This window comes from Rousettus aegyptiacus, unplaced genomic scaffold (genome assembly GCF_014176215.1).
Source record: "Rousettus aegyptiacus isolate mRouAeg1 unplaced genomic scaffold, mRouAeg1.p scaffold_m13_p_2, whole genome shotgun sequence".
Lineage (NCBI taxonomy): Eukaryota > Metazoa > Chordata > Mammalia > Chiroptera > Pteropodidae > Rousettus > Rousettus aegyptiacus.
The window spans coordinates 125441884-125465267 of record NW_023416295.1 but is presented as its reverse complement, the minus strand read 5'-3'; the positions used below and the strand labels follow the sequence as shown (position 1 = coordinate 125465267).

General features: G+C 42.9%; 1 protein-coding gene across 17 annotated transcripts in view; it reads right to left on the bottom strand.

The window, feature by feature from the left end:
* Nucleotides 1-23384, bottom strand: part of R3HDM2 (R3H domain containing 2) — a 128309-nt gene that overhangs the window by 5607 nt on the left and 99318 nt on the right. For 8 of the 17 annotated variants that reach the window (XM_036235797.1, XM_036235801.1, XM_036235786.1 and 5 more), the window contains 12 exons: nt 21791-21822; nt 21639-21692; nt 17171-17403; nt 15111-15289; nt 10724-10825; nt 8839-9081; nt 8414-8540; nt 8018-8178; nt 7418-7572; nt 6075-6175; nt 737-906; nt 192-339 (listed from right to left, as the gene is read on the bottom strand). In XM_036235797.1, the coding sequence (XP_036091690.1) occupies nt 192-339; nt 737-906; nt 6075-6175; nt 7418-7572; nt 8018-8178; nt 8414-8540; nt 8839-9081; nt 10724-10825; nt 15111-15289; nt 17171-17403; nt 21639-21692; nt 21791-21822 (1705 nt within the window). The remainder of the gene's footprint in view (nt 1-191; nt 340-736; nt 907-6074; nt 6176-7417; nt 7573-8017; nt 8179-8413; nt 8541-8838; nt 9082-10723; nt 10826-15110; nt 15290-17170; nt 17404-21638; nt 21693-21790; nt 21823-23384) is intronic. The other 9 variants (XM_036235789.1, XM_036235796.1, XM_036235790.1 and 6 more) reach the window with 3 other exon arrangements.

Sequence of the window (23384 nt, the reverse complement as noted above, 5' to 3'; positions counted from 1 at the left end):
GGCATCTCTAAAAAGGGGCAGGTGTCCTTGGCCTAAACAGGGATATTAAAATGTAAGAGTTGGCTTCCAGAGTTGGATGACCAGTCAGTCACACTGGTTTCCTGCCTGTTGCTATCCTCTTGATCTTCCCACTTGGAAAAGGGATGGGAAGGGTGAATTTGACAGCAGTCAGCCCTAATCTAACTCCTTACCCTGTGCTGGACCCCCAGGTCGGGGAAACTGCGTGAGGACTGGAAGGGGACTGAGTCCTGTGCAGACACTGCTGAGGCTGGTGACAGGAGAGGGTGCTGGAGACTGGGTAGGAGATGTGACAGGGCTGTTGCTCATTTGTGTGTTGGCCTATGGGAGAAAAGAGTATAAATCAGATAAACACCAAACATTATCCTCTGGATACTCCTATGGCTTGGCTTAAAATTCATCTCCCTCAGGAAACTTCTCTTGCTAAACTCTGCCAAAGTCAGACTGCTCCTTCAAACTGCCTCCCTAGTCCCTAATTAGTATGTATTATTTTAATACCCACTTTTTGAAATACGGTTTTAAGTATTCTCTTAGCATTTTCAAGTATGTGTCCCATCTGCCACCTTAGAATTTAGGTTCTTCGAAACAAGATAATCTCTATTTCTTGTGTTTCTCCCCCAAAAGTACGCAGGGAAAGACATGTAAAAGAGGCTGCTCAATGACAAAGATTACTCTCTGAGAAGACCTGGACAAGACAAGGATGGGTTGCAGGACTCACCTGGGGGCTACTGTCCGGACTGTACAGGTCTCCAGGTTTTTGTCCCCGCTGGTCCATGCTATAATATTTACAGTGACTCCACTGGACCATGGATGGGTTCTGGGGGGGCTGGGGTCCATTAGGGACATTCAGCTGCATGACCACCACACCTGGTCCAGAAGGTGACACTCCTGAATAGTAGGAAGAAAGTGATTGGTTATGAATTTAAAATGTATTTTGTGTGTCAGCTAACCCTGAGAGGGAACGCCAGTAAGCAAATACATCGACTCTCTTCAGGGTCACTTAAACTGTGTCCTGCCAGGAATCTGAGATAGTTGCTGATTTGGTTTCTGACTCTTCCTCCTCAAGCCAGTGGAAGGGAGATAAGTCCCAGACACCAATGCTCTCCTGGCCTTCACCTGGTGAAGGGTACTCTGGTATGCTTGGCAGAAAACTGCTCCATTCTGTCAAAGTTGGGTATTACCAAATGCCCAGATCAGATTGCTCAAATGTTTGGGCATGGTACAGGTCTCAGTCTGAGGCTGGGCCAGGGCTGTAGGCACGTGTAGGCTTTTCCAGTAATGGCTGCAGATAAGTCAGCTATCTTTGGTTCTGGAGAAGATGAATGCAAACAGGTTCACTAAGCCAGACCTGGAAAGTACTTCTTGGGTAAGGGTGAGGCATATTGGAAATATACATTTCAAGCAGAAGGAATGGCAGAGATGTCAGTCATATTCAAGAAATGACAATTCAAGGTGCTAAGGCACTGAGGCTATGTAGGGAAAGTAGTAAGAGATAAGATACGTTTATTCATTTATTCAGTAGACATTTACTATGTGCCAGTTCCCATGCTGGGGACTGGGTGTACAATAAACAAAACTGGTTCCTGCCCTCATGAAATGGACAGTCTATTAGGGAATCAGACAGTAGACAAATAGTTGATGTCAGGGTTTGAAGCACATTCTGGTGAGGGTCTTTAACCTGTAGGTATTGGGGGTAGGATTTGTGCTTCAGAAAGCTGACTCAAATGGCCAAATGTAAGATGGCTGATGGAAGGAGTGACTAGAGGTAGAAAGACTAGTTAAGAAGCTATGGAAATTGAACAAGGAGGTTCTGAATCAGAACAGTAACAGTAGGAATAGAGTGGGAGGGTCAGACCCTCTTTGAAGATTTCACTGTCAGGTTCAGGTAACTGACTGGATAAAATCCTGAGGTTTTAGCACAGACAACCATGGATGGTCTTACCCTCTCACAGGTGAGGGGAAGGAAAGGGCTCAATGAGGAAGAACATTAAGTCCCAAATCTTCCTCATGGGAAAAGCAAAGTAAGGGGTCAGGGAGAAGCAGTGTGATGGACGGTCCCTGCTGGGAGGGATGGGCAGGAGCTCTGCTTCACCACAGGATACTGTCTGGTGTGGGGGTTTGCTCTTGACCTCTCGGGCTATATTTCTGTAGAAGGACAGGCTGAGTTCATATGTGTGTAGTGGTAGAGAAATGGGACTGGGGCTTGCAAGCTTGAAAACCTGCTGCAATGCTGCTGTTTTCATGGCTTGGTGCTCTGGGGCTGCCACTGCTGCTGCCATCACATTGCTTCCTGTGACGGGAAATGTTGCAGCCTCTGCCCTGGGCACCCATCCTGCTGGGAAGTGAGTGTGATTGCTTTTCTCAGGTAGCATCAGTCAAAGGAAAAGGAAAAGGAAAAAAATGGCAGAAAGCCTGAGAGAGCAGCTCAGGAGACACAGCATCTGTCATATTCTATTCTCTAGTCAGTTTGTGACTCCCTCCCACCCCAGTTCATCTAATCAAAGAGCACAAATACTCAGAGAAACTGGCTTGTACCTTCCTATCCCCTGCCAGAGGGGACAGGGTATTCATCAATATGGTTTGCAGAAGGACCATGGAAAAATCGCACAGTTGTGGAATGTCATGCACTTAACAGCTCCTCCCTCACTATAGTTGCTTTGGGCATTTTATTTCCCCATCCTAAAAGCCCCCACCTGCTCCAACATCCTCTACCAACAAAATTGCAGTTGACCTTATTCAAATATCTCATTGCTACCCAAGGAGGCCAAGGCAAAAATAATCAAATCTACAGCTTTTGGAAGGCAGTTCATAATCTGAGACTAATGCCCTAGGCCAGTTTAAGATGGTGGATATGTGAATGTGTAGGGTGTGGGCATAAGTAAGGCGGTGGAAGCTCTTTTTAATATCAACATGTAGTCACAAAGAGCTATTAGGGGGCTCAAGGTGAGGGGGAAAAAGAACAAAGCCCTAGTATTATTTTCTGATTCCCAACAAAAACAAAGCCAGAGTTCTCAGAGGCAGCCTCATTCCTGAGCTCCTCCCTCCAATGAGTTCTCCCCCGCTGGCCTGGAGCATTGTTCCTTCACTCAGCCGAGGACACAGAACACTACTCTGCTGATGAGCTGATTTTTATGCTTCTCTTCTTCAAGCCAAAAGCAGGTGGCATGCTTTAGCAGCTGAACTTGTTGCTATTTCTTAATGGACATGGCAATGAAAAAAAAAAAAAAACCCACACACTGCCCAGTGACAGCACTTCCATATAATCAAGTTGGAGGAAGGAGCCTTGGTTGGAATGGGAAGGGGGAGAAGAGGGTTGAATAAGGAAATCAATTTTAGCTTGAAAGCTCTGAAAGGAGAGGGGATGTGTGAATGGCTTTTTAAGTGGCATCATTAAACCTGGGCAGAAAGGTCGATTGGGCAGAGCAAACCACATAAATACAAACAGATGACATTTATGTCTGGCAAAACTGGTTTTTGTTTAGTTGCTGTTTTTTTAGACACTAAGGTAGAAGACTGATAAGGCTTTTTCTTTATCACTAGAAATCAAATCTACAGAAAGGAATATCTAGAGAAATAAAATCCACAGGCACCTTTCTCAAATTACAGAACAGAATCGAAGAGTATCTGGTCTTCTTCTTCTTCTTCTTCTACTCCCTGCCCCCCCTCTCCCTCCACTTCGGTGGAAGAGAAAGATTTCTTCAGGGAGTGGGAGAGAAAAGAGTTAGTCAGCCTTGGTTGAACCCTCAACTTCAAAATGAGCCAGTATATGAGAGGATAGATCTATGTGCCTCACTCTGGCCATGATGCTGTGTCACTGTGAGCTGAGCATCTGTGTACAGGTTTCATTGCCATTTTATGTCTGTGTGCACTTTCCCCAGACAAGCATCCCTGTAGAAACCTCGAGGGACCTGCAAGTCATCATTTCAGTGAGAAGAAAAGTGCTTCCTGGGGTTATAGTTATGTCTAATATCACAGTGGAGGAATTAAGGTCCAGGCCTGGGGGTAAACTGGGTAACTACAAAAATGTATTAATAAACCAGAACAGTTGTTCCATGAACAGCCAATCTTAATCCCTGCCTTTATTTTTGGAAAAGTGACCATGTTGCTACATAGGAGAAGGTGGGGGGGGGGTGATGACACTATTCTCTGAAGGTGACATAGGAGTCCTTTTAGACTATGCTGGCCTTCTATCTTCCTAGTGAGAATAAACTGGAAAGGAAGGCAGAAGCAATTTTTTTTCCTTCCACTTCCTCTTAGATGTCCACGAGCAGGGACTGGAGACTTTAAAATCACTGCTCTGGTGAATATGGACTCTTAGATGATGTAGGTAGAAGAGAAGGTCCCATCATCTAAACATACAAGGGGTCAGTGAGAAACCTAGGATCGATTAGGGTAGCTAGGAAGAAAGGACATGTAACAGAAAATTCCAAAGCAAGGGAATTAGATGATGAAGAGTTTATTCCATTTCTATTGATCAAGGAAGAGCCTAGATTATCTCCTTCCAGCCCAGATCTCTAAGTGCTGCCAACTTTCAGAACAACAGCTTTTGTTTACTTAACCCAGCACTAGGTACAGAGTAGGTAATGAAAAAATTTTTTTCACTTGGTTTATTTTGGATTCAAAGACCTTATAATTGAAGATGAACAGATATAACCACAGAGACCCAATAGACAGACCACTAAGGACAGTATATCCATATGCATACACATACACTTTAACAAATAGGAGAGAAAATGCCCTGAGGTACTAAGCACCACCACAGGCTATAGTGGTTCTTGGAGATGGTTTCTATAATTTCCATACACCGCTGGGAATTTCAAGGTCAAGTGTCCCTGGCGGACACTAGGAGAAATAGCTAGAGAAACCAATAATATAATAAAGGGTAAAGGCTGTTGAATTTAAAATTTCTCAGCCTGTGAGATCAACATTTGGTCTGGATGAAGGCAGAAGTCCTTGCTGCTTGGAGGTAAGAGCAGTCCATGTCTTATGCACAAGGTTAGTTCTGGAATATACTCCACATCATCTAACATTGTCAAAGTACAAAAAAATCTTACGTGAAAAGTACTCCATTTCTAAATGGGGAAAACCAGCAAAATACCTTCCTTTCACCAGAAGAGGGCACTCGATATTCTCGCAATGAAGCCAAATGGGAATGGCTGGAGGCTACGTTAAGACCTCCTCCATTCCAGAAACCCTGAAGTTTAATTGCAGTGTAATGCTATGTCACGGTGGGTAAAAGGGAAACAAACAAGAGCAGCTGTACTTGATGTGCTGGGGTAGTTCTTGGCAAAGGCAGACAGCAAGGACCTTCAACGAATGAGCCTATTCACCTGGGAGAGGTGGTCTCTCCAAAGAGGGCCTTTACCTATTTAACATAATATCCATTTATTTCCCACTGGAGGGAAAGAAAGAGAGTACAGAAGCCTGTTGAAAGTGTGTTACTGAGAATGCAGCATAGGAGATGGAAAGTCAAAAGACCCAAGTTCAAGTTCTAGGATTGTTACTTTAGGCAAGTCATTTATCCTCTCTGAGTCTTCAATTTCCTCTTCATAAAACCGTGGTGAGAATTAAATTGACAGAATGTGAGCACATATAAAAAACTGTTAGAACAAATCTAAGATATGACTTAAAAAGCATTTTATTGGCTGCTCTCACATTCCCAAGAGAAAAAAAGCTGTTTATAGGAAGAATGAGTGCAGGAAACAGAGGTAATAAGCACTTCATGTCTCAAAGGCATGTGAGTGGTGAATGCGATGCTGGATTCCGGAAAAACAACAACAACAACAAAACAAGAAAGAAAACAAGGAACTTGAACAAACATGTGGTTTCCTAGGGACAGGGATGGGGTAATCAACCTCATCTTTCTTGAGAGGTCACCTTTAGCAACCCTGGAAAACACTAGCCAGGACTCTGGTCTTTTCTCCTGATGGGGTCACAGTTGAAGATAAAGACAATCCCTGAACTCTCCCTGTCTTTCCCAGCTCTAGAGCACAAGTTCTTCAGCAGTATTTGCTCTTGCCAGTGCCCAAGACCCACCCAAATTTTTATCCTCTTACCTGAGTACTGCTGTGGCATCTGTGGTGGACTGCAAGGAGAGGGAGATTGAGGCATCTGGTACTGCTCAGAGCCAGGAGGTTGCAGAAACCCCACAGAAGGGCTGGGAAGATGGAGGAGAGAAGACTGTTAAAAGTGGTAGAGGGAGAAGCTTAGCTCTGGGCAAACAGCTGCTGCTTCCTGGGCCTCTGTGGAAAGCAGAGGCAGCTCTAAGCCATTCCCAGACCAATTTGCCACGCAATTTCTAAAATCACTCATCAGTTCAAAGTTAATTATATATATTTGTACTTGATTATCTTTCAATTAAGAAGCTGCTAATCAGTGCTACAGATGAAATGTGTAAGTGACACATGCTCTTCCCAACAGTGTGAATATACCAGACACATGCACGTAGTGTGTGCGCGCGCGCGCACACACACACACACACACACACACACATTGAGAAACACACAAAGAGAGTACCAGAGACAGACACACAGTTCAAGAGAGATATGGGTAAAAAAGAACTAAAGAGATGTGTGATTTAGGATATTTACACAATGGCAAACACAGTCACCTAAAGACAAATGGGAAAACCCTCCGCAAAACTCAAGACAACAGGAGATGTACATATAGAAAGACAGATGTAAACATATATACACTGAGAGAGACATACAGCAATACACATAGGTAGGCCCAGACTTGAATTCTAGTTCCGGTTATACTTTTAACTGTGACTCTGGGTAAATTTCTTAACAGTCCTAGCTGAAATTTCTTCATTTATAAAAAAGGGAGAAAAATAAAACAAAGGGCGTGGACTAGATATTTCTAAGGTACTTCTATCTCTAAAATTCTATTAGCTCCGGTATATACTGCTATATACAGACATATAGAAATAGACCATCTGAGTTTATCATGGATATAAATACAAGTACACAGAAAATTTTACATATATGTACTCCAAGTGCTTCTTGTAATGATGAGCAGTCTCTATCTCATAGTTCTGAATTCAATTAAGAAGCTGCTAATCAACGCTACAGATGAAATGTGTAAGTGACACATGCTCTTCCCAACAGTGTGAATATACCAGACACATGCATGTGCCAATTAGAAAAACAAAAAATGGGAAATTATAAATGTCTCTGAAGCAAGAATTTTTTATTGCTGATGTGCTCTTATGGAAATGTCGAATCAACAAGGAGAAAAGAAGAATGAACTCCCTTATAGTCTACCTGCTGTAAGGCATGGGCACCACTTGGACTTCTACCCCTGCCTTTTTTTCCTTTGGCCAGTGGAAACAAAACTATGGTGCAAGAGTTGCTGAAGGTCTATGGGAAATGGGTGCTGACTTTCCAGGAGTCCTCACCTCGTACCGTTCTGCTGAGCTGGCGGGATCATGCTGTAGTACACTGGCATGCCCCCTGCTGGGAGGCCCCCTTGCACAGACTGGCTCGCAGGGACCAGCATGGGTTGCTGGAAAGGCGGCTGGACCACATTTTGCGAGTCATTACCCACTGGGACCTGAGTTGAGACAGGAAGAGGATGACCACTTGTACTTCATCCACAGAACAGCTCAGTCATCACTAGATTTGGACACTTTCCTCTCTTACTTCTTAGACATTATTCTCCTCATTTGCCTATAGGAAATGCTTACAGATCTACCTCCATTTCCCTCTTCTCCAAACACTATCTTAGGCACCTGCTATGGAGAAAGGAGTCTAACTTCCTTTAGATCCTACTTTTCTGAGCATATACTCATTTGCATGGCTGTATAAAGACCAAATAATTTAAATAAAGACTCTTCTTAAACTCTGTTTTCTCTCAGAGGAAAATAAACCTAAAAATTTTAGGAGTGAAGTAAACATTTCAGTGTTACAGAGTTATCTGACTGGATGACGTGGGAGGCTGTTCTCCTTTCCCTCATCCCAAGGACTGGGTGATCTTTCCCAACTCAGAATGCACCCACTTGGTAAGAAGGCAGTGGAGTGTACTGAACCACTAGGCCTTGCATCTGGCCCCCCATGCTGCTCCTCTGGGTACTGAGAAGGCCCTGGTTTTGTGGCTGCTGGACTCCAATCATGCCTTGGTAAGCCGTCTGCTGCTGGTTAGGCATCATGGGCTGTAAACCTAGGGATGGGGAAGGCAGAGAAGGCATTAACATGGTCTTAACAATGTTTAGGAGATCGCGGTCTTTCAGTAATTTCTCTTCTGTCTCTTTTACCTTTTCTTTATCTGGACATTCTGGGTCTCTCTTTAGAACTTTAATCATTCCTGCTTTTTTAACATCAGGGAAGGTAATTCTCTTTTCCAGTCTCTACCCTTCCCTTACTCACTGCCTTCTTATATTAACGGTTCCCCTTACCAGGCTGCTGGGATGGCTGAGGCAGCTGTTGACCACGTTGGGGGCTGTAGGCCACCGGGTGAGAGAGAGGTCGATATTGCTGGTTGGAGTTAGGATACTGTCCAGTGGGATAGTAAGAAACCTGGATCTATGGTAAGAAGAAACACATGTATGAGAAGGTCCCTCAAATTGAGAATCAACATCCACAAACTATTAAATACATCAGGGCTAATGGCCAAAAATCTGTAAATGGATATTTTGGGCCTGCATTTGCAATGTTGGTACACAAGTTTTAAACAGAAAAACAACTTTCTGACTAGAAAGACAATTTTCAAGTACAAGGTAGAGAAATGGAGGTAGGGGATAGGTATCCCTCTGGTGTCTAAATTAAAGGAAGAAAGGATTAAATGAATTAGTGATTTAAGCTGAGAACCTGAGCTGCTCACCTGTTGAGGGGGCTGCATGTAGCCCTGGGGTGGCAGGACTTGCTGAGTAGGTGGTGCATGGCTAGAGGTGGAATAGTTGGAAGTGGCAAGGGGCTGTCCTGTAGAAGCCATGATGAAGCTAGTCTGCTGAGGGTGCTGGGAGATAAGTGGGGGCTGGAACAGAGCTGAAGATGGGTCAGCTGCTTCAGTAGAACCTTGGCGGCTAAGGCTCATCTGTCCAAAGGGGTTGCTGAGGTCATCTGCCTGTTTACAGAGTGAGAGAAACTCAAGGACTGAGGTCGTATTGAACCCTAGGTCTTTGGCTTCAACATAGACAGACAGACAGAAATAACGACCCTTTCTACGGTCTTCCTTACTTACACCAAATCCAAGACACTCCTGCCTCTGTGCCCTGGGAGGCACTTTTCAAGCCTCTGTCATATGGTGTTTTAAAATTGCTCTGAACTGAACAGCTGTTTGAAACCCAACTCTAGAGCCAGTCTCCCTAACACATATGAAGTAACAATGGCCACTCTGATTATGATTTTTATTAGAATTTGTCCTGGGGAGTTAGCAGCAATGACACAGCTTCTATATATAGAAAAAATAGGACAAACCAGTGGGTTAAAAAAAAAGATTTTCCATTTTCCTGACTTCTTCATGCCTCCAACCATACAAAGTACCCCTACGTTGTCATAAATTCCTATTTTATAATAAAAGACCCAGATAACACCTTGAGCGGATTATGGATGGCTAGGTTCACTTGGCTCCCCAGCTCTCCCTAGGCAGCGCAAAGACTGGTGGACTCCTATTCCTGCTGCTTATCTCTTTACATCCTCTTGAGGTCATTTCCACCTCTGTTCTCTGACACCTGCCTAGAGTTCTACCCTTAGAAACAGCTTCCAATTCTCACCTCTGAAAGGAGGCCAGGTGAGTGGCTGAGCTGGAAGGCAAGACTGACTGGCTAGTCTGTAATTACCTTCTCTCTCAGCTCTCTTCTCAAGCAGCAAGAGTGATGGTGTTCCATCTCTCACTTATATGGTGATAGTTAGAGTTTGTTAGCTTCCTTATTCTTTCTGCTGCCTAGACAGTAATAAACACACACACACACACACACACACAGCAGTTCTTTTGCAATACCACCCCCCCCAAAAAAAACCTAGTAGAAACAAAAGGCAATGCTTTCGTGTTGTTTTACTCAATTTTCAGGGATCTGATCTTCAAGTTAGCTATTTTGCTACTTTAGTGGGCAGAAACAGGTAACAAAAGGACTGCCGATTATTCTGAGGTCCATATTCCAGGACTTTTCAGAATGGAGATAAGAGGTGGGAGGAAAGGGGATTCTAATGAAAAAGCAGATGGGTGTGAGTAACGCAAAATAAAAAAAAAATCAGGGTTCCTATAACCATGATAGAAGTTATCCACTATGAGGCAAATTAGATCTTCAAAGGATTTATAGTCAGGGTATAAACAATTTAAACATCACGTGTTACATATTAGGAAAGGTATTTTTTATGTAAAATAACATGGTAAGATAGGGGAACATTTTACATTTTTATAAATAGTACCGGAGAAATCTGCAACTGTGTTTTTATTTTTAAAGAAAATGATGAGGAGCTCAGGCTAGACCAACATCTGATTTTGTTGTCCCTGCTAAAATTCAGGGGAACTCAGTATTTCTGTCTTAACATTCAGGCATCTTTTGATGGCTAAAGTGCTGTGATGCAGTCACTAGATGGAGTATATAGTTCAGCCTGTGCTGGCCTCTCAAGAAGAAACACCTTTTAACATGGCCCTCCAAAAAGCACAACTGCTTTGCAAGGTTGTCACAGACTGACCCAGACAGACACACCCAGAGATACAAGCCACACATGGACAAGACAAAAAGGGGGAACGGAATTTATACCATGTTGTACTGCTGGGATGGAGAGACTGGCAGAAGGACCTGGGGACAGGAGCCTGGAGAGAACTGAACAGGCTGTGGAGAGGGCTGCAGAGCCGAGACTGGCTGTGGACCAGCAGACAGGCACATGGAAAGGGGAAGAGAAAAGGGAGGCACAAGGAAAGGCAGTAGGGCAGAGGTGGGGAGGAAAAGGGAAAGAAGAACAAGGTTAATCATAAGAGACATTTCACATGAATAGCAAGGCTGCTGAGCAGGCTGGACACCAAGCCCAGGATAGTTTGTGGCTTTCACATCTCTGTCATATAGGCAATCTCTCCTATCAGGAGAGACCTGCTGCATACCCAGCCCCAATAGACACACTCAGAACTCTACAGTGGTTGTGAGCAATCTTAGGACTCTCAGAGCCAGGGTCTGCTGCCTGATTCAGAGCACAGCTTTTCCCAAAACATTTTTTCTGTACACATGATTCCTGGGGAGCAAGATCATAACCCTCCTTGAAAGCCCGCTTGAGAAAGGATTCCTGCTTCTGTAGAAAGGGTCATCCAAGGTCTGGCGGCCATGTTCCTGATTTCACATCACAGCTCTCCTGGAGGAAGTGCACACTCACAAGGATCGTCTCCCTCCCGAGGGCAGAGAAGGAAAAAACAGCCAGTTCACGCCTGGTTCCAGCTACTTCCTCCTGCTCCATGACTGTTCTGTGCTCCTCCAGGCTGTGAGGGCAGTATGAAAAATGCCCTCATAAGCAAACACAGAGGGATTCAGGAATAAAATATAAATAGCCTAGTTTTAGCTTTTGTTCCTTCAGTCCCTTCACTAGCCTTCAAGCAGGAGGATTTGTTTATTTGGAACATGGTGTGTGGGGAGTTATTTTTTTCTCTCTCTTCTTCCCCTTCAGCCATTTCAACTACCTCATCAGTTCTCCAGCCATAGCCCCTGGTGATGATAGGAGGAGTGGGAGAAAGTGGAGCGGCTAGGAAGAGAAGGGGAAATCACATTTATACACTGTCTCATTTACGTGCATGATCTCATTACAGCCTCACAATAATCCTATAGGAAGATATGGTAATTTGTATTTCCAGTTAAGACAGTAAAGCTCAGAGAAATTATATCACACATCTAGGATTGCACAGCTAATGTGGCAGAGCTGGGATGGGAACCTAGTTCTGCCTGACATATGTTCTTTCCATTCCATTGTAGCAGTAGGGAGGGTGAGAAAGAAGTAGAATAGAATTATACATACATGTATAATTCTCCTCCTTCCAAATTTAGAGCATTAAGAGGTATAGGGGATCGAGGTATCAATATCCTCTTCTGCCATTTATCTCTGGAGAGACCCTTTCACAGAGGGAACTAACAGTTCTGGAAGCAGTGTCCAGGAATCAGAAGACCCCCGAAATGGAGAATATTCCTGATATCTGGATTAAGTAAAATGTAAGTCATCTTGGTTAGGAAAAAGTTACTGAGAATCCATTGTGTGACCCGGGAGAGATGCTGCCATAGCCTTGAAAATAAACTCTCAATGATCCTGGCATACCTACTTTCTGCAAGCCAGCGGCATTTCAATATAACTGCTGGCCAACCTGCTCAGCATGAGCTACTTGTGCTGATAGTTTTGAAAACCATTTTCCATTATCCTAATTGTCTTCTTTCTCTTGTGGGAGGGTTTATGGTGCTTCAGGCTTTATAGCCTCTGGAAGAGGAGGCGTGACCATAGGGACGGTAAAGTGGTAAAACAACACTGCCCGTTTTCTTCATATTGGTGAGTTCTGAGTAAAAAGTAGAGAAGAAATGATGTTCTTCCCTTAGATCTCTCCTGGCTGAGGAAAGGTAGTGGTAAAGACAGGAATCTCAGTGCTATTTTTAAGTTACAGTTCTTTTCTTAAGAGTCTCAAATGCCAGAGCTAGAGAAGTTCCAAAAAACCATAGGGAAGCCTAAGACTGGCCCTGAGGGATTTGAGTGCCACCTACTGGTGAATTCTGGGCTAAGTCATTGGTTCTTGGATGACTGACTGGACCCCAGGGAAGAGAGAGGCTCAGAGAGCTCTTTCTCAAGAGGTCCACTTCATTTTAAGTAAACTGGGCAGAAGGTAGCCTCTGGCTCTTTAAACCTCAGCCTCACTCATTGGTTTCATATGTTCTACTGATATATGATATGGAGGACTTCTCTGACAGCAGAGTCTTGCCAAGAAAGGAAAGAGCAGAGTTTAGCCAGCACTGTCCCCATGCCTGGGGCAAATGCCTATTGCTAAAGAGCTAAAGGTAACTACCTTTTTTCAGTTTCTCTTCCAAAGGAAAACCTTTAGAATAAGCACAGTAGTGTGTGTGTTGTTACTTATTTCATCCCTGCCCTGTTATATACCATTTAAGAAACTGAATAGTTAGTATTCTGGGGCTCGGTAACTTGTTTGGAGAGCCAGCAGCACTAAGAGACAGGGAGAAAGAGAAAAGAATGAAACAAAAAGATAGTAGGAAGAGAAAGAAAGGGATACAGACAGGAGGAGGAAAAGTAGAGAGGAAGAAAAAAGGAACTACGTAAAGTGGGATGGTGGTGATATGATATTAACAGCTACTGTAAGAGCTTTAGGGACACCAAAACTTAATCAGGGTAAGACTTTGGTTTGGAGTTTGTGATCACTACTAACCTCAAAAATAAATTTCAGAAGGAGCAGAGCTCTCTATAACAAATAATGCTCCCCTGTCCCTAATTACAGGGTTTACTCTAGCACCATACTTCCTGAAGATCAGTCAATACCAACAGCTGACTCACTGATCCTCATGACGCAGAAGCAGGGACAGAATCTGAGGAAAAGTTTGAGATTTAGGGCCAGCCACCTGGACATTCTAATTTTTTTTCAGTCCTAAAAGGTTATTTATCTCATTATTCCTATCCCACTCCTATTGTCTGTTTCTAGATGTGAATAGAAGGAAAAGGCAGATGGAAGACTAAAAGGGAGAAAAGGGAGCAAGACTATTAAAATATGCACATTTTAGGAAACTCAAAAAAATACCAGGGTCTTAGAAAAGTACATACACTCACAGAAACATAATAGGAGATAGCAAGAAGGAGAAGCAGAGAGCTTACCCACTTAGAAGCCTTAGTTAAGACACAGACAAGGAAAAACACACACATTATGTTTCAGTATGGAGAGAGGTAAGCTGAAACGAATGAGATTTAATGAAGCAGATGGTGGTAGAAGAAGAAAGTAAGTCAGGACTATAAGGAAACTGATATAGGGACTGAGATGAAAGACTGGAATGATATGCATGTGGGTTACATTAAGACACAAAGCAGCATTTCCTAGATCTTCACTGTTCTTTATTTTAGCTTCACTTCAGAATATTTGAATTGTGAGGTACTGACTGGACCAGTCTGGGTCTTTTCACTGTAGTTTTCAGTTTCTAGGGTGCTTGAGACTTGCTTCTTGAACATATGGAAGAGATACATCTGAGGCCAAGCAGGACTAACTAAGCAGGGAGATGAGGGAGCCTGGGAGATGAGACAAGAACTTAAACTACAGCAGAAAAGAACACAGATGCATGGGCTTCCTGGCCACCAGGGAATACTTTAGGATAAAGCATGTGCTCTGTTCATGAAGAGCTCTACTCACGGAAGAAAAGAATAAATGAAAATCCCCAAGCGCTTCTCTTCAGGGTATTAAGGAGACTTTTAAACCTAAAACACCGAGGTTCCATTTAGAATAGAATCCGATTCTTATGCTGATGACTTGCATAGTCTCCAACAGAAGGAAAACTTCACTCACATTCTAGCTCCAATCAACCCGTCCAGCAAAAACAGCTGGGCATGTAGCCAAGGGATGGCATGAGAAACAAAGACAACCGGGAGTATAGTGCTAGGTTAGACCTTACAGACTGAAGACAGGGGAGTATGCATTATTTGGTTTTGTGCCTTATGGCACAGGTATGGCGGGGGTCTTGATTGTTACTTCCTTTCCTCCCAACCCCTACAAACATAAATATATATTTATGGCTCTACAGTCACATGAATATATTCAGTCAGAGTATGGTGAGAACTGTGATCTTTTCACTAAATATGGATATAATGAGCAAAATCACCTTGCTAATTACAAAGATGTAGAGGGAGATGGGGGACAGCAGAAATGTGGAATGGGGTAAAAGATCCCACCAACAATTCTCAGGAGGGAGAGGAGGAAATGTAAAACAGAACACTCCCAGACTGACTCTACTAAGAGCACTTTGGCCAAACCTTATTCTTTTCCCCCCCACAACTAACGAATGAGAAATGGGGGAGAGAGTGCTATGCCTCCAAAAACAGATCTTTCCTGCCACCCACAGAACAAGAGACATGACTACTTCCTGAGCTTGCCTGAATCAGAGCAGAGGGGGGCTCTGGCACTGAGTGATGACTCACCTGTGAGATCATGTGATTATTCAAGGGTGGCTGTTGCTGAGGCGTGGGTGGAAGAACAGGAAGTTGCTGCTGCTGCTGCTGCTGCTGCTGCTGCTGCTGGGCAGAACAAGGGAGAAGGCCCCGGACAGACTGGGATGAGGTGACCTGGTTGCACACTTCTGGGGCACCTAGTGCCATACCTAAGGCAAAGAAGAAACCCACCAAGAGTTATGAGCACAAGTCATGAACATACCACCCCTGGAGGGCCCAGTTGCAGGGCTCTAGTTTTTCCGTGATGTTTCTCTTCACCTTCCTTCTGTTCATTTCCCCAAATGTCTTGGGAAGATCCATGTACTAGCATGGAGGCATTTCAGCTGCCCTGCTGATGGGAGTCCTCATCTTGCAGGTTTCTGCTCCCTAGGGACAACAGTCATCTTGACTGTCAATGTTCAGTTTTGGAATCGGAACAAAATGTGAGGCTGTTATGTCACCTCCCCTGAAGTGTGTAGAATCTCTCCATCATGATTAGATAGCTGAAAACGTGAGTAAATGTTTGCTTCCTGGGAAAGTACAGATTCCTAGTCCCTTAGAGCTGGGTCTTCTCTTTGATTTCTCCTCAATTTGCAGCATCTCTTAAAAATTGCTGAGAAGGCAACCTTTCCTCTTCTGAGAAGGAGCATATATTCCACATGCCTGTGCACACAAATACATGCAACCTTCATCTAACTGTTTTCCCCATTTTCAGGTTCTCTAAGTCATGTGTGCATTCACACAATATACTCTTACTGAATATCAACTATATGCTAAACATTGTATAATGAACTGAGGACAAAAAGGTGAAGGGAACATAGCCCTTGCTCTTAGGCAGCACGGGATCTTCTGACAAAAGATGAACAACCACACAGTGATTATAATCTGATAAGGAAAAGGGGTACATCAGTATATGAACATAGCTATATGAAACTAAAGATGAGGAAGTAATAATTCCTGGAAGGGTTCGGGGGAAGGGTTTAAAGAAGTGGCAGGAGAGACAGGTTTGAAGGATGAATAGAAGGCTTGTCAGACTAAGAGAGGACAAAGCTAATGTCATATTCAAGAAATGGCTGGAGGGCTAGAGGAGGATGCCTATCTGCAAATGAGACTGAGATAGCACACTGGAGTCAGGAAGTTCGGCTATATTAAGTAATCTGGGTTTTATTATGTGGGAAATGTAGAAACATGAATTTTTTAAGAGAGGAAAGACTTGACTAGATCTATGTTATAGATTAGTAAACTGGCTCTATAAAAGGGGAAGGATGGAGCAGGGAAACCAGTTTGGGATCTAATGTCATAATTAAAAGAAGATAAAGGAGGTAACAGGAAAAGGCAGCAGAGACCCAAAGTCAGACAAAATCTTCACCACCACTGATGTCTTCTGAGGACAAGATCAACAGATCTTCTGGGATGAGAGTCAAGCAATTCTTCAAAGGCAGGAGGATGATGAAATAGAGGTTCACTTTGTATAAAGAGCTAAATATCCCTCTGCTAAGAGTGCAACAGGAATAGATGGAGATTACACAGCAGATCAAGAGAGCTAAAGGGTAGTTACAGATCTGACATGTGTAATATATGCTCCTTCTCAGTGACTAAGCTCCAGAGAAGCAGCCACAACAGTACCACTTGAAGTTCTAGCCTATTGGCTGCTACCAATTAATTACATGTAGCTAAACTCTAAGGGTTCCCTCTGCTCTACAAACCCTCTTTATAATCTCAGAGGTCACAGAATGAAAGCAGCTATCACTCCCATCTCCATATATAACCTGAGCCTAGGCTGATAGAGATGTCACACTCAGTCAGAAATCAGATAAAATAATCTAATCCCAGTTTTTTTCCAATTAGAAAAGGTTTGAAAGGAAATCAGAAAGGGGACTCAAAATAACAATGGATTCAAGAAATAAAATTTCCGCTTAAGCTGGCTGTGTTAGGTTTCTGGAATGCTATGTTAGGACAAGTGTTACGTTAAAAGTTAAGTATCAGTGATGTTTTACAAAAGACAAGCAAGAAATGATGGGCATGACACGGAAGGTGAGAAGCTATAGTACCTGGCCTGGAGATCCTTCCTGCACTGCCACCTTTGCTGTTCCCAATGCTGTCACCCCGGGTGAGGATAGAGATTCCGCTGAAGCTGCTGGCTTTGGTGACAGGGGGGCGCATGCTCCGGACAGAGCCATCAGAATCTGTGCTGCTCCAAGGCCGTGGCTCCAGGGATTTGAGTTCGCTGTCTGTGCTGCTCTGGCGGCTGCTTGAGGTACGGCTCAGCCCCTCACGGTTCCCCCTGCGGAGACCACAGTGGTCAGAGCACCCCCCACCTACCACTTCTGCAGAAGGGCTAGGAGAGAGTTCATTTCTATTCTTTCAATTAACAAAGAAGGGGTGAGGGTTGCGGGTGAGGGAAGGATGAACACTGACTTCTTGTTAGTTGGCTGGCCAACCAAGACTTGATGAGAACAGACAGAACAATAACCAGTACAGTAACAAAGAGCACAGAGGCAAATCTGGAAGACAGTGCACTGGCAACTAATTCAATACATCAGACCAGAGGTGGATGGGAAACCACATACATGATGCTGAGATTGGCTGTGGTCTCTTCCTCCCAATGCCCCACTGCAGGGATTCCACACATGCAGGAAATAGTGGGGAGCAGAGGAGTACCAAGTGTTTCTGGCAGTCCTTAAAACAAAGGACTCCTGGACGTTACTAGTGCTAGAAGGCAGTAGTAGCCAGTAACATATGTCTAACCAGCAGAGGTGCTACTTATGGCCACTGTTCCAGGGGTGGGAAGAGGAGTATAGTGGGCTAAACGGGCACTCTGGAAAATTCAGTCTGATAGTCCAGATTTGAGCTAACCTGTTTTTGTGGAAGTTCTGTATTGGTATCTGGGAACAGTTTGTTCCAGGGTCTCTAAGGGCTGAAGTCCTCGGCATGATCAAGTAAATATGCCCTTGGGACCCTGGATGGCAAGCAGTAGGGGGCAGACTGTGCCTAGTTGCTTCCATATTAATAACCCTATAACCCTAGGCGAGGCACAAAGCTATAGAGAAAAGGGATTCATCCTCTCTTATTCTGCTCTAGGAATATCAGGGTTATGCTGATGCCATAATCATTGCCTGTGATTATAGATGGCTGTACACCTTAAAGATAGATGGGGTTGGCTTGAAAGCCCTAAGTCTTGAGCTCTTAATGTTTCTTAATCAGTAAGCAACCAAGAACCAGGAATTTTCCTTTCACATCGCTCAACTCCAACAACTAATGATCTAAGGAAACCAAATAACAAGAATTGCAAAGATTTTGGTATGTATACCGGGGAGCAATTGAGAAAAACTCATAAGAGCTTGGGCTCCCTTCTTTTGACTACCGTCTCATCTAAAGCAAATAGAAAACTCCATCCCAATCTCTGTAGCTTCAAAGACACTAGGCTGAGTTATTCTAATAAAAGATATTTTCCTTAAGAAGGTAATAAAGAAATACCTTTCTTTACTAGAATATTTACTCTAAAGGTACTATAGAGAAGATGAGCAAAATATATGCTAGGGTCACTATTTTAGTTTTTAGCTAAGCCAAGCACAGTGGGCTAAGAACACACTGGTATAGCTGTTTAGAAACATGTTAATTCTTCTCTGAATTCCAAGTAGATGCATATATATAACCTCAAAGCTTCTCTCTATATAGTATATAGAATAGAATAGAGGGCTAGAAAATATTCCTGTTTCTCCAAGACTTTACCCCTTTTCTTGGGGATGTCAAAAGTAGAATGGGAAACAAGAAAGAAATATAAATCAGGGACTCTCCATGAACAGAACCAGGTCTCAAGCGAGAACCAATAGCTCTGTCTCAATGGACAAAGGCAAGTCTACTGAGAAGACTTGGTAAAGGTGTGGGTGTGGGTGTGGGGCGGCCAGGGATGGGTGGTAAGGGGATACAGCAATGGAAATGGATGAGGCTGCTAATTATCATTAGAGCTTAAATTTTACAAGATGAATCCTAATGGCTTTTTACACCTAAATCAAACACTGTACTATTTATTAGGACCATTCTGCCATTTACTTTCTCTTTCTACCAGAGGACAGTGAATGAGCCAACGTTAAGCCAAACACCCTGGGAAGCTTGAGCCAAAGTGGCAGCACCTCTGTACTTATCCAGTTTCCCTAAGACAGTGATGGTCAAGTGCTCAAGCTGTGACTCGTCTGATGATCTTCTGATTAATCTGGGTTATACTACATCCCTGAGAGGTACGGAACCTAAGTTGAGTCTTGACCAGGATAGTGATCAGTTTTCCTTTTCTACAACTAAACCCAACCTCTAGTCATGCCTTTTTCCACTTCGCTAAACTAAGGTAGTTAGGGAAAACTACCAAACTCAACTCTGAGCACAGGATTAGGTTGTGTGTGTGTGTTTGAGAGATGGGGGTGAAGGACAGAGAACATTCACACTTCACACTTCTGTGAAATCAGAACCAACTTAGTTTTTACAAGTAGATTAGTGCTGGTTAAAAGTATGGTTACTGGGTCTAGGGAATGGGTAGGGAGGTCTGTGGCAGAGGTGGCAATAAATATCAGTAACCCTCACTGGCGTATTTATCAGTAGAGTAGAATCTTCCAAAGAACTGGGAAGTGTCACAGTTATTGCCAATTGTAGATGAGGGAATCTGGTATAGGGTGGCTGTTTCACACACTTGGGAAGAAAGGTATAAAGCAGTTAGAGAAGATCAGCTTCTAATCATTAGAGTTCTTGACTAGTACCCAAATAGAGGAAGAAGTTACCCTTTAAGAGTCCATGGAGCTGCATTAAAATGACCTAGATGTTTCATCAAAACCCAGTATGGAAAGCAGCAGCATAAAAGGTCTAGATAGGATAGGGCTGCACCTGCTCACTAGATCTTTCAAGCTATTATCTGCACAGTTTGATATAGTCTGATGCTCCACAGCACTAATAAGGACATCATTCCTAGCAGTGAATCTGAATTAGGACTCCAAATGGAACACTACTCAGAGAGAAAGGAATGATGTTTGTAGAGAGTTGGTGTGATGTCATGAAAAGTACACTGGACAAAGAGTCAGTCCCAGTTTTGCTACTAACAGCCATGAAAACTTGGGTTGGCCATTTAATTGCTCGCTTTTGTTTTTTTTTACATGTAAACCAGCCTACCAAATCAGAACATTGAGAGAATTGAATCAGATACAGTATACTTTGACAACTGTAAAACACTGTACATTAAGTCACACGTAGAAGTTAGTTTACAACTCCTGTTTATTATAGGTATTCTGAGATGATTTGACTATGAAATGTACAATATTGAACAGGATTTTTTTTTTTTTTTTAAAGGAGACTCTGTCGTGACCACAACCACCAACATAAAGCCCTCTCTGTCTGAGGTTTTCAGATGGACCTTAGGGTGAGAAAATCTAGGGAAAAAAAGTTCAGAGATATGGAAAAGGAGATAAATCCTACATTCCAAGAATGGGAATTCTCACTAGCCCAATCTCCACAGCTTGACTAGCTTTAGAAAGGACAATGGGGCAATAGGGAAGGGACAACTCAAGTACTAGGAATGAGGGCTCTAATTAATCTGAGTTAATAAGGTCCTGTCAAGCTTAGGATTCAAAAAGAGAGAAACTCTTTGGAGAGGGTTAGACCTGAATCCTAGTATTAAACACTCAGGCTTTCTGTGCTCTATAGTTTTTTTTTTTTGTGGTAAATGGGAAGAATATACTTAAATGAGTTGGTGCCAGGACACGGTCTTAAAGTAGTGCTTCTCTCACCACTACTTTGTGTAATCACTGGGGTGGGACTGAGACTCAAATGGAAGGGAGAATCTCATGACTGCTTTGTGGAAAATGGAGACTATTAGGCACTGGAGAAGTTAATATACAGCTGATTTCACCAACATTAAGAGCAAGTCATGGACAATCACATAAAGTATGTAATCTAAGTCCCTCCTAAGGCAGACAAGTCCTTTCTGAGGTCCTTGTGGAGGCCACAGAAATGGATCATCTTAAATAAGTCATTATCTCAAAAGAGAAAACTACATAGACAGAGATGTTTGCATGTCTTTTTATATGTATGTTTGTACTATTCTTCCTTAAAGATACAAAACATTCCCTATGCTGGGTCAGGGATAAGGCTCTTCACCTCTTTCCATAGATTCAGAAAAGGTAGCTAGAAGATAGCCATTTTTTTACCTTAAGATATGCTGAACTCTTCCGAAAATGCCCAATTCTAGCAAATTTCTGGGAAGAAATAGTACCTATCCCAGACACACCTATTTGGTCCCCTTCACCACCTATCTAGTACTTAAAATGAAATCAGCAACAATAAAAACAAAATCACTAAGCAGGAGCCTTTTTTTTTTTTTAATTAGGAAAAATATCCAGTGTTGCAAATACCACAAGTTGAATTATTCCACAAGCAGCCATGCATGGAGCAAACTCACTCCGCTGAAAAGATTACAGCAAAACAAAACAAAACAAAACAAAATAAAAACAAGAGGAGATATAGATTACACAGAGGTACCTAAAAATCTGCCTTCTCTTGTGAGAGCTAGAAGAAAAGGCTTCTTTGGAGAGTCTGTTGGTTAACATCAAAGAAAAGCATCATTACAGGATTATATTAACCTCACTGACAAAGCTCAATGAGAAGCAGGGAACATGCTAGGTGGTACTAACCTGATGTCATTTAGATATCCGTTCTGGCCAGTCTAGGTGAGGGGGAGAAAACGGAAAATAACTTATAAGAAAACAGCATGGCATAACCGAAAAGGGTGTCCATGATGCTATGAATACCCAAAGTCCTCAAACCAAGCTCACCCCCCAACAGGGAGAGAGGGAGCAGGGACAGGATGACCCACACCCACACACCCAACTTGACTTCTCACCTTTAATGGGAAAGAGCATTCAGCTTTCTTAGCCTTCCCACAGAGTGTTTAAAAAGAGGTTGATAAAGGTAGGAGTATGGAAAGGAGGAAGAGGAAAGTATTAACCTAACTATTATTTCCTTTTTAGCTCTAAATTTATTCTCTCTAGAATTAAGCTAAGCATAATAATTGGTGTGCTTGGTCCTAAAGAATGCATTCAAAGGCAGGGAAAAGGGAGACAAGAGAAAGAAATTTAGTTTTTTTGGAAATCATCCTCAATGATTATTTCATTTCTATCCTCTACACTGGCCAAAATGAATGACATTCTGACCTGAGACCCAAGGAGAATAAGAAATTGGGGAAGTAGGTACTTTTCAGAGCTTAGAAAAAATGAGAAAATTAAAAGCCTAAAAATATTCCTTTTGGGGATCATTTCCTGACAAAGCACTGAGCTGAGTGAAGTAAGCATTATGGTGGACTCCCAAGCCTTAGAAAAAGGTACCAAGAGTGTCCAGCTTCTGAGCAGAGTAGGCTCCACACAGAGCAGAGCCTCTTATGGGGCTGTTTTCCCAAATGCAGCTCAGGCTCCAGAGAAGTCTGCATCAGAAGCATTTCCATCCAAACACCCTTCTTGCCATTTCCCCTTCTTCTGGTCTGCCTCTTCCTCCTCTCTGCCCCAACCTACAGCTCCATTCTTAATCATCTCCCTTTGACTGGCCGGGTTCCTCTCCATATGGGAATCTTTAAAGTATGGTGGGCTTTGGTCATTTTTCCTTGTTTAGACCTTTTGAGATTCCTGATGCCTCTACCACAGCAAGAGTTCGGAAATACTAAAATGAAAATGATAAATACACAAGGATTTAACAAAGAATACATATATTTGTAGAGGCCTGAGAGACTAGAAATCAGGAGAAATAAGGAGAGAAGAGCTAACTTTGACTTTGTTATAGTCGTAGGTAGATACATTCCAGTGCTGTTCATAATTTGCCACAATACCCTATTAAAAGTTGCTTGTACTTTCAGAATATCTGTGGCTTTGCCAATGGCTGGCATGGTGGGACAGACATTTCCATGCGTGAAAGCAGAGATGCACATCATATAGCTATGCTATGATCTCACTGGAACTCCTTAATCTAATCTAAATAGCGCAGAGAAGAGCAAGCTATTGAGAGGTAGTTTACTTTAGCAGTTAAGAGCATGGACTCTGGAGCCAGACTGCCTGAATTCAAATACCAGCTTTTTCATTAAGTGTGATCTTAGGTTACTTTACTTCTCTATGCCTCAGTCCCACATGTATAAAACGAGGAAGATAAACATACTATGAGGATTAGATAATTTATGCAAAGTGCTACAGTGTCTGAAAGATAGTAAGCACTATGTAAATGTTTGTTATTATCATCACTAAC